This window comes from Sceloporus undulatus, chromosome 6, assembly GCF_019175285.1.
Source record: "Sceloporus undulatus isolate JIND9_A2432 ecotype Alabama chromosome 6, SceUnd_v1.1, whole genome shotgun sequence".
Taxonomy (NCBI): Eukaryota; Metazoa; Chordata; class Lepidosauria; order Squamata; family Phrynosomatidae; genus Sceloporus; species Sceloporus undulatus.
Window position 1 is genome coordinate 147,895,445 of NC_056527.1, and position 11,162 is coordinate 147,906,606.

Genomic DNA, 11,162 nt, shown 5'->3' on the forward strand with positions numbered 1-11,162 from the left:
TCACTTCCATCATCTCTTCATCAAGTTGAGCATGCCCAACTCCTTCAACCTCTCCCTATGTTTTGTTCTCTTATGATCCGTCTCTGAACCTGTTTCAACTTGTCCCTATCCTTCCTAAAATGAGGCACCCAGAGCTGAATGCAGGACTCTAGATGAATGAAAAAATGGCATGAAAAACCACATCTCAAACTGGTTTTGTGAATTATTCCCAATCCATCCACTGCATGACTTGATTTTTCAGTTGTGGTCAGGAGATAAGGATGACGTCTTAGCAATAAGTGGCATCCACACCTAAGCCATTGGGAAAACTGATCCACAGCAATTTGGGTATTACTCCCCAGGACTTAAGTCAACATTGCCAAGAACATTGCTTCCCTCCCCCAAGATGAAATTGTTCTGCCTTTTTTGTTGTTGTGGTTGTGGTTCTCTTTCTGAAATAGACTGCTGCCTAGGGCAAGTGACATGCCAACCGTAGGAAGAGATGCAAATACTGCAAGTTTGGGCAGTGGAGGCAAATGAAAATCTTCCCCCCTCATTTGTATGGAAGATTGGACTGCAAAGAAAATATGCGGCAGGTTTTTAATAACTCATATTGGCAATAATAATAATAATGCACCTCCCATGTGTAGTTGTGGGTGCTTTTTTACATTGCACAAAATGCAGGAGCTGTGTAGATGCTTAAGATAAATTCCAAACTCCATATTATGATCAATACAGTTACTCCTACTTTGGATATTCTTTAAAGAAATCCAAACTAGACATTCAGCATGGAAAAAGACGAGTCTATATATCTTAAACTGTGTATTTTCTAAGGGACTAACCCCTAAGTGGAAGATGTTGCTGGATTGCGACTCCCAGCAGCCCCATGGTAATGGCCTGGAGGGCCACACGATTCAATGAACTATTTCCACAGAGCTGGAGCTTGGTGTTAAATATTCAAAGCCAGTAGTGGAGCATCCTATTAACAGCAATGGGATGCCCTGAGCATGAAAGGAAGCATGGATAGCCATTCCTCACCCTTGCAGAACTCTGAAAGAGTAAGGAAATGCAAAAGTCTCATTGCATTCCAGTTAAGGACCATTGGGTTCCACTTAAAGATAGAACATAACCCTTTTAGCCGCTTTATACAAGGAAAGAAAATCATAACAAGGAATACAACAACTCAACGAACAAATGACATCCAGGACACATCGCACATCATCATTGCAATGTTTACGTTCCGAGCTCTGCTCTGAAGTTGGGGAAAATAACAGATCCACAAAGCATCGAGACATATATGTTTTTTTAAAAAATGTCCTAGAGTGCGTGTTTTTATTCCATTATCAATTATACAATGTTTACATACAGATAATGATTTTCAAAACAACCAAAAAAAAAAAAAAAGTGTGTCAAACAAACATGTGGCAAATAACCAAATTTATGGGATTCCCTTCAGCTTTAGGCAAAACCTGAAACGCAACTGGAATTCATCAATGTAAAAATGTTAGGTTTTTTGTTCCCAAATGGAATGACTGGGCAGACTGAAAAGCCGCCTAAAAGTTTGTAGCAAGCCATAAATTGGTTTTGTAGTTAAGAAAGTGTTTAGAAAGGAGAGGGCAGGTCTGCTTTGCTCTTGAATTTTTTGGGGGGATGTTTGGAAGGGATGCTTTTCAGCTCAAGTCCCCTCTAAGAAAATCAAATTATTGAGCTGGACAAATGTTCGAATGGTAGAAATTAAAGATGAGCAGCAGCACAAGTATATTTTGTTTCCAAGGCATGCTGATCAATAGCCACTTTCTTCCTGGGTTGCCAAATAATTAATCTTTACTTCATATATAACAGGAAGGCACCGCAGGCAAAAAGGTCCTCTCCGTTCCCATCAAGGATTTGCAACCGGCGAATGTGAACGGAAACTCGGCACAAAATGTTTGCAAGTTTCGTTCCGGAATATGGCACAGCTAAACACTACTACTTCCCAACTTGATGGATTGCAATTCCCAGCTTTGACATTTTATGACCCGACTTTGTGCCTGGGATGAAGCGGGGTGGGCTCCGTGACGTGTGGCAAAGTGGGGAGGAAATAATAAAACATAAAGACACATTTCGGGGAGCGGTTTCATGGCAAGCAGGTGTTAAACCGAAACAAGACTGGCGCGTTGCGTGGCGATGGCTAAGTCGTTTTTTCACATGTTGTTTAACTCCAGTAAAGTTTGATCCAGCATCTGATGCATGTTGAGGTTTTCTTCTTTGGCATGCGCCACTTTCTCTGTTTTAGATGAAAGGGAAAACAAACAAATGGAAAGCTGTCATTGAGAGTCAAGTATTTATGTCAACTGCACAAAAAACACAAGCATGACGGTGAAGGGGAAGGAAGGGTCAGGAATACCAAAAATGACTTTGCCGACTGAAGACCGTTAACAAAAAGGAGGTGGGCAAGTCTTAAAATATATATTCTGGGAACAAGAGTCTTTAGCTCTCATACTTTTGTCAAACATACTTCAGAAAATTAGAGATGATTTTTCAAAAAGACTGCCTTGGAGCATTTTTAAAACTAGCAAAGAGGACAGAGAAAAGATTTTTTAAAAAGACTGCCTTGTGTTGCTAAGTTTGGACGGGTTAAAAATGTTTTCTTCTGATGAGATAAAGTTAGATGTGAGAGATACTTAAAAAATCTTAAGTAATAAAAGACAAATTCTCTTATTCAAGAAAGTTGGACAAATATCTGAATTGAAAGCTATCAACAATCTCTATTTGGTTGTAATGTTGTAAGTTATACTTTTATGTGGACTGCTAGTTTTATTGTTATGTGGATTATATGTTTTATACTGTATGTCTGTGTTAAATAATAATAATAATAATGACAATGACTGCCTTGGAGCATTTTTAAAACTAGCAAAGAGGACAGATAAATTATTTTTCTAAAAAGATGGCCTTGGAGCACTTTTAAGACTAAACAGGTTAGTGCTCCAAGATTATTGTTTTGTGCTGCAGACGAAACAGGATGAATTTTCTAAAAAATTAAACCGTTTCGTTACATTGCTGGTGATACCACTGTTTCACTGATATTTAACATCTAGCAGAAAATGGGGTAGGGAGCCATTGTGGTATAATGGTTTCTGTGCTGGGTCAGGGCTCTGGGTTCGAATCCCCACTCAGCCATGGTTACACCCGCTCAGCTTCAGAGGAAGGCAGTGGCGGACCTACTCTGGACAAATCTTGCCCAGAAAACCCTGTGATAGGGCTGCCTTAAGGTCACCGTAAGTCAGAAATGACTTGAAGGCACACAACAATGGGGCTAGGGGAGAGAAAACAACAATTTTGTGACTTTTTGGGAAAACCCGACTTCATTTACTTTTGCAAACACACGCATACGAACGCAAAACCTCACAAACATTTTCACAGATGTTAGCTTTATGTTGCATGCACACATTAAACACAAATTTAAGAACAACACTTCAGAATTATATACAACCAAGCTGTCAAGATGCAAAAACCTTTCTTTAAACCAGGAGTTACCAACCACAACAACAACAACAACAAAATCCCTTTATTTGGCTGGTAGATTGAAATCACTTTTTGAAAAACCTGGATCTCAGGGAGAACAATGGGTTCAGATTGCAAACTTGAACCAGCTGGTAGTTCATTTAAACAAAGGTTCAGATTTCAGAGTTTTCCCTTCCCAGGTTTACTTGGAAAAAGGAAATCGGAGAGGAACCCAGCTTGGTTGTGTGTGTCTGGAAAAATAAATTATGATCTTGAAGCCGGAAAAGAAAATATCCAAATAGAAGGCAATTGATCGCATAACAATTGATCGTATAACTTTCCTAAGCGAAGCCTATTTCTTCCAGACTGATATCGGACAATGATTTTCTTACTAAAACGGAGAGCTCTCCTTGCGTGTTTCAATACCAAATGAATCGTAAATAAACCATATATAAAATGTGTTAGAAAGAGGTGGTCCATATTACAGGCTTAATCCTCGTTCAGGGCCAACTTTAATTCGTTGGTGAGACGGCGGTTTTGCTCAAGTTGTTGGTAGAGTTGGTCTGCACAAGCCGGCAAGCAGGTTAGGAAAGAGAAGAGGCAGAAAGGAAGAATACGGTTAGGAGGGGAAAAAGACAGAAAAGACAGCAACAACGTTAACCAACACCAGCAAAAGAATCACAGAAGACAGGCAGGTTAGTAAAAGCAGTGTTGGATTTCCCATTAGACTTACTTTGCAAAGCTTGGAAAGAGTGTTGCATCTCTATCCTGCTCAGGAAAGGAGAAACTGACCACAAGAGCTGGTCAACACCGTCGTCTCCAGCCACACAAGAAACCAAATGTTCATGGAGAATTTCCATTCATTCCCCAAACCGGAGACGGCAAGGGCGGATCTTGTGTCATTGGGATGTGGAATCTACTCCGAGGTATAGCCCCAACAGTAAACGTGTTAATCTATATTTCTCTCAAAATAGGTTCACATCCTGGATAAATATGTTAAAATTTAGGCTAGGTCCAACTGACATGGAGTGGACAGTGGCCGAGGGAAGATGGTGGAGGTGTCCAGTTATACATCCCCCAAACATGAAGATTTCTATGTTGGTTGAGACCGAAAGATCACCATTCTAGTCCAATAATAATAATAATAATAATAATAATTTATATGCCACCTCTCCCACAGGATTGAGGTGGCTTACAATATCAGATTAAATATAATATAAATAATGGCCAACTAGGTGCTTCAAGGGAGACAGGAGGACACAACATCAGGCTCCCTTTGCAGCTGATATATCAAGGTACATTGTCTCTACTACTGGAGGTAATAATCTAGTTATCCCAATTAATCCTCCATGGATTTATTTCATCCTCTTTTGCAGCCCTCCCAATTGGCAGCCACTGTGATGCCCTGTGGCGGTGAGTCCCACAGTTTCATTCTACAGCTTTCTGAGGACGTCCAGCCTTTTATCTGTCATCCGTCCTCCACCAAACCGCTCCAGCCGACAGCAGTTCCATTAAAGGGAGACAAAGTGAGGAAGAGTCAAGTATCCCTTTAGTGCAGCATGGGAGTTGCAGTCCAAAAAGCATATTTCCCAAACTTTGGGCTTAGTCTGGGATTCTCTTCCAACTTGGATTATCTGGCCCCATTGGCCATCTCTCCCTTCTCCATCCCTAAATTATAAACCCAGGTAACAGAGCCAGCGAGACATAGTGGTTTGAGTGGCAGACTATGGCTCTGAAGAACAGGGTTCAAATCCCAGCTCAGCCATGCAAACCCACTGGGTGACCCTGCGCATGTCCCATTCTCAGCTTCAGATGACGGCAACAGCAAAACCCCTCTGATTAAACTTGCCAAGAAAGCCGCATGATAGGTTCACCTTAGGCTCACCTTAAGTCGGAAGTGAAGGAACATAACTACTTACTGTATATACTCATGTGTAAGTCTAGAAATTTAGGTCAAGAAATTGACCCAAAAAACCTGAGTCACTTTATCCATGGGTCAATGTAAGTACTGTATCTTAACTCTCATTTAAAAGAAGGAACCATCCCCTGGTAAAAAGCAAGAGTATAATATGGGAAGCACTGACACCCTCTACGCTCTCATCCATCCAGCCTTAAGAGTAAGCACAAAGAGTTATGTCTGCTGGAATTTTGCAAATTCTTTTGGCATTTTTTTGCTTTGCTTCATTCTTCAGATCCTTTGCTATAGGCCCCTATAAGCTTTACCCTTGACTTATCCACAGATCATATCAAAATCCATAATTTTGGCCCCAAAACTTGCCCTCGAGTTATATATGAAGTCGACTTAAGGTTGATTATATATGGTAAGTGGTCCAGACTTGTGAATATGTCCCATCCATATTTGCGTTCCCTTTATCCTAGGACAGGGTGGCTGTTCCATCTCAAGAGACCAGTAACAAATTAATTTTGGCTTTGGCTTTGGAAGGAAGGAAATCCCAACCTCCACCCCCTGCTTTCAACTTCCCTGCAAGACCCCTTTGCTTGGACACACTCCCATTGATGCAATTCCACCTCGTTCCAACCGAAAGCACTTGGGTTCACACACATTCAACCTCCACTCCAGCAGAAAACAGGCCATTCCTGTTAACCCAGCCAAAATTTTTCTTGGCTCATTTACCCAACGCACAAGGCAACGGCTGGATTTTCCCCAATGAATCCTCACCATTGGCATGCCAATGAATGAATGACTGCACAAGGCTGCCGGCTCGGGTGCATTTTCTTTTCATTGCATATTGGAGTACTAGAATGCAAGACCTGTGGCCCATTCACGCTACTCAGTTGTACTGTAGAGTTATATTCCACATTTACTGCTATACCCACATCCAATGGTTTGCAGTTTGGCCTGGGGTTATTTTCTGCATTCTCTAGACAGAAATGAGAATTTTCTACAGAGGGAAAAAATAGGCATTTTTTTTTGGTATAGAATGAGTCCTGAATGGCGAGCCGTCTTTGCAAACTGCATAGTTTTGTACAGTTTTATCACAGCAAACTGAACGATTGCAATACTATTCATTCTTTCATGACAGAATAAAATGTGTGAATATTTATATGACCAGGTCACTGCACCCATCATAAGGCCATTTCTAAATTTCATGAAAGTGAATGAAATACCTATCCAAAAGGTTCTTTCTGCGCAAAGTTTAATTCAGGGGTAGGAATCATGCAGCTGTCCTGCCAGAGGATGTTGGACTACAGCTCCCATTAGCCTTAGCTGGCGGAGACCATGGCAAGGAAAGGTGGGAGTTGCAGTTGCAGTAACATCTGCACAATACCAATTGCTGGTTTTGTGGATTAAAGAAATGATTAATTTCTGAATGAGTGCTAAAATTCTCTAGGGATTTTCGTATGCCATGTTCAATACAGGTATAGCTGGTACAAAGACTTGCATCTTGTCAGTGATATGTACAAACCTAAGTCCAATGTATAGCTACGTATGCCTTTTGTTGCTCCCTTCACATCAAATAGTCTTCCTTGGACCCATCCTTTAGCCACTGCATGGATATTCAATGCCTGGCAGAGAGCTGGGCAGAATTGGAAAAGCGCCTGGCAATGATGGCATCCTCCACTGAGACCTCTGGAGGACGCCAACATATCCTTCCTGGATGACATCACTTGCAGGAGCCACAGTGCAGACATAAAGCAGCTTGATATCACTTTAAGCTGCCATGACTCAATGCTATGGAATTTTGGGATTGGTAGTTCTGGGAGAGATTTACTTGTCAAAGAGCCCAAGCTACCAATCCCAGGGTTTCATAGCACTGAGCCATGGAAGTTAAAGTGATATCAAACTTTTTTAATTGCTGTAGTGTGGCTACTGCAATTACTGTATATCACGCAGCCAGGATCTGTTGGGGGCTTCCAGATGTCTCAGCAGATAATGTCATCGTTGCACATCTGGCTAAAGGAATGTCACACATCTGGCAACAGGAACACAGCCAGACGCTTCTCTGTTCCTGTCAAACTGCCTTACCGCTGCAGGATGGGCTCAGCCTATGTAGCATGATCCTGGTCTTGTAGTGTCCTTTAAACACAAGTTACAGCACTGTGATTCCACTTCACCTGCCATGGTTTCATCCTACGGAAGTGTGGTGGTTTGCAGTTTACAAAGGGGTCCTTCGAATTCACAAACTGAAGAACTCTAAGGTCTCTCCAAACTGCAAATCCCAGCATTTCTGTACGATGGAACCATTATAGTTGAAGTGGAACTGTGTTGCCATAACTATGCAGTTCTAAGATGCAGAATTTCACCTTAATATCCAGCCTAAATCAAAGAATCATGTTCCTAAAAGCAGGATCCAGAAAGTTTTTTGTGGGGAGGGGGGGATCTATTTAATGTGGTGAGTCTACAATTGGTCTACAATTGTAATGTGGTCTACAATTCTGGGGACCAGGGTTTGAATCCTCGCTCGGCCATGTAACCTACTGAGTGAACTTGGGCAAGTCACACTCTCTCAGCCTCAGAAGATAGAAATGGCAAAACTTTGCTGAATAAAGTGAAGTCAAAGGCTTTCATGGCCAATATCCACAGTTTTTTGTGGGTTTTTGTAGCTACGTGTTTCAGAGAAAGATGCCAGCCACAGAAATGTCAGGAATAAACCCTTCTAGAACATGGCCATATAGCCCCGAAAAAGCCACAAAAAACTTTGCTGAACAAATCTTGCTAAGAAAACCCCATGATAGTTTCGCCTTAGGGTCACCAAAAGTCAGAAACAACTTGAAGGCACGCAATGAAGCCATGTTCCTCCAAGTTTTCCACTACAGTAAATAGGGAGCAGGTTTGCCTTTGCTCATGTTTAAACCAAATTGTTTGTGAAATGAGATGGAAGGGACAGAAATAGCGAAAAGTAGAGAGAGTGAGAGACAGACACCCCAAAATAAGGAGAGCGAGGCAGGTAAAAAACAGGATAATGAACATGAGAATAAATAATGATAATAAATCCCTAATGGCGAGGAAGCACAATTTTTTAATTTTATTCATACTCGAAACGGTGGAAATAAATAAAAGGCCCAAAGGGATAGCAAAACAGGGAACAGCTGACAGAGCGGGGTTGTGTTTTGTCTTTTATTTTACACCGAAAAGGTTGGAGTGTTTCTGTACAGTTGCCAAAGGCACCGAAGGGACAGAGAGGACGGGAAAGAGAGAAATGGGGTCCGGCAAATGGCCAGCGCTAGGAGGAGAAGGAAAAATGTAAGGGACAGCGAGAGAAGGACAGGACAAGGCACTGAGAAACAGCCAGCCGCTCGGCAAAGGTGGACTGTCCGGCTCCATGGAGATGTCTTTGGAGAAGTGCAGAAGCAAAAACATTTATCTGTGTGAAGATAAAGAAGACAGGAAACCATAAAGAAAAAAATACAGTAAAATGGAGCATGATGGAAGGGAACAGAAGGAGAGAACGGAGGAGAAATGCAACAGAAATAAAAGGATGGGAAGCCTGGAAACGGGAAAGGTTGGGGGTCCCTGGATCATAATAACAGCTCTCCAAACCAACATTGTTGGGATTTTGCTTACAAATGCATGCGGACCTTCTTGGCTGGGCAAGGGATTTGTTGCCTCTGCTGTTTTCCAGAGTTGGAGGAAGTTTGATTTTGGGGAACTGCAGCTCGATAAGGGATTCTGGGAACTGCAATCCTCTAAAAGCAAACTTTTCTCCTAACTCTGGTCATTTTGATTCCAAGCCAAAGTCCTGGATCCTTACAGAATTTCACAATGCAGAGAGATCTTGAAGCAGCTTTGAGACTCACTGAAAGAAAGAAGTTGGCAGCAGGAGCTTTCATAGACTTCAGGGTATTTGGATTTAAGTCCAAATGCATCTGAGGAAGTAGACTGAAGTCTCCGAAAACTCATGCTGCCAACTTCTTTCTTCCATTTAGTCTCAAAGATGCTTCAAGATCTCTCTACATACTGATTCCACAGACTAACGCGGCTATATCTTTGAATCTCCCAATGTTTTGGGTTTCCTATTAGGAGCCAAGCAAGAAAGCACAGGAATAAACCAAATCAAATAAACACAAGAATAAACCAAATCAAATAAACACAAGAATAAACCAATAAAATAAATACATTATACCGCCCCATCCCAATCTATAATTCTCTTGCAACACATGGAAGGATGACAGAGAGCCAGGGGATTCTGGGATATGTTGTACATAAAAGTGACTTTACTCAAGTTCCAGTTTTGGCTCGAAACAAAAGGGGAAAGGAGGAGGTCTATGGGGCATCAGAAAGTGTACTCGTCAGAGAATGGAGAAGTTATTTTTGGGACTACAACTCCCAGAATCCTCTGGCCATGCTGGCTAGGGGATTCTGGGAACTGTAGTCCCAAAATAACTTTTCCCACACTCTGGCATTAGCTGGAATCAATGGAAAGGAGCAAAAGATTGCCATATATCTACTGCATGTGCTCCTTGCAACAACTTTTGAAAAATGTGTGGAATTATGAGAAGTTTGTGCAATTTTAAGAAGAAGGAAATAGTCATTTTGAAAAATAAGCTTCTCCCCCAGTTCATTTCTGACAACTAGATTGCAAACCTAGTTCTAAGACTCAAAAGGAGTTTCCTTATTTACAAGTCTGCTAGTTATTTCAAATCAAATGAATATAACATTTGCCTCTCCCTTTCCAAAACCCATTTTCAGCCTGGGAGAAGAGCAATCTCTTGCAATTTCAGAAACGTTAACAAACTCTCTAGCTGAGTATTTCCAAGTTTTTAGATTGCATTTGAAACCCTGACAAGTCTTAACCTGCAAATTATTCTACTGCTATTAGTCCACATGCAAAAAAACCTTGGTTTGTTCCAAGCGAAATGACGCCACAAAGTGTTCGTAAGGATGTTAAAAATGTAAGACTTCTAAGGGAGGTTAGAAAATCAAAACCTGCAAAACAGATTATTTTTTTAGACCATCATCACCACAACAGGAAAAAAACACACAAGGCTACAACAAAAAATATTTCAAAATGGTAGATACAGCAATATTTTTTGTTTGTGAATTAAATGGAAGGAAAGGAAGAAGGATGCAAATTACTTTGGTGTATGCAAATCCATATTAGAGGCTCTCACCAAAGCCCAATGCTGGCTATAAAACAGTCGGCAGTTAAATATCCAGAAATTAAAGGTATTAATTCCTATATAGTTACCAATTGAGTACTTTGGAAAGAGCCCTATATGATCAGGTTTCTCTTCCTGTTCACTTTTAAAGAACCATTTAGCACTAAATCCCATTATTGCCAAATGTTAGAACAAGTTGAGTCTCCCTTATCCAGAACTGTCAAATCTGAATTGCTCCAAAATCCAAAATTGTCCTCCTGGATGGATGAGATTAGCTTCATGAAATTAGCAGGTGTATAAGTACTGTTATGTGCTATGTATATAAGGTGTATAAGCTTAAGGTGTATACAAAACATACATGGATTTGTTTAGACTTGGGTCTCATTTCCAAGACTTGGGTCTCATTTCCAAGACTTGGGTCTCATTTCCAAGACTTGGGACTCATTTCCATTATGTAATGATGATAATTGTTTTACTGTGAGATAATTTTATTGGGATATAATGATGATAGCTGTTTTATTGTGTTTTAAGAGTGTTTTATTATTGTTAGCCGCCTCGATCTGCTTGGAGAGGCAGGATACAAATACATTATTATTATTATTATTATTATTATTATTATTATTATTATTATTATTATT

At 40.8% G+C, this 11,162-nt stretch overlaps 3 protein-coding genes across 7 annotated transcripts in view; 1 reads left to right on the top strand and 2 right to left on the bottom strand.

Moving 5' to 3' along the window:
• Positions 1 to 11,162, top strand: part of MINDY2 (MINDY lysine 48 deubiquitinase 2) — a 689,230-nt gene that overhangs the window by 506,816 nt on the left and 171,252 nt on the right. The window lies entirely within an intron of this gene.
• MYO1E (myosin IE) overlaps positions 1 to 11,162 on the bottom strand; it is a 568,767-nt gene that overhangs the window by 401,917 nt on the left and 155,688 nt on the right. The window lies entirely within an intron of this gene.
• TPM1 (tropomyosin 1) overlaps positions 1,278 to 11,162 on the bottom strand; it is a 46,323-nt gene continuing 36,438 nt past the window's right edge. For 2 of the 4 annotated variants that reach the window (XM_042471404.1, XM_042471402.1), the window contains one exon: positions 1,278 to 2,245. In XM_042471404.1, coding sequence (XP_042327338.1) covers positions 2,163 to 2,245 — 83 coding nt within the window. In that variant the 3' untranslated portion in view covers positions 1,278 to 2,162. Of the gene's footprint in view, positions 2,246 to 8,528; positions 8,790 to 11,162 lie in introns of those variants that run through there. The other 2 variants (XM_042471403.1, XM_042471401.1) reach the window with 1 other exon arrangement.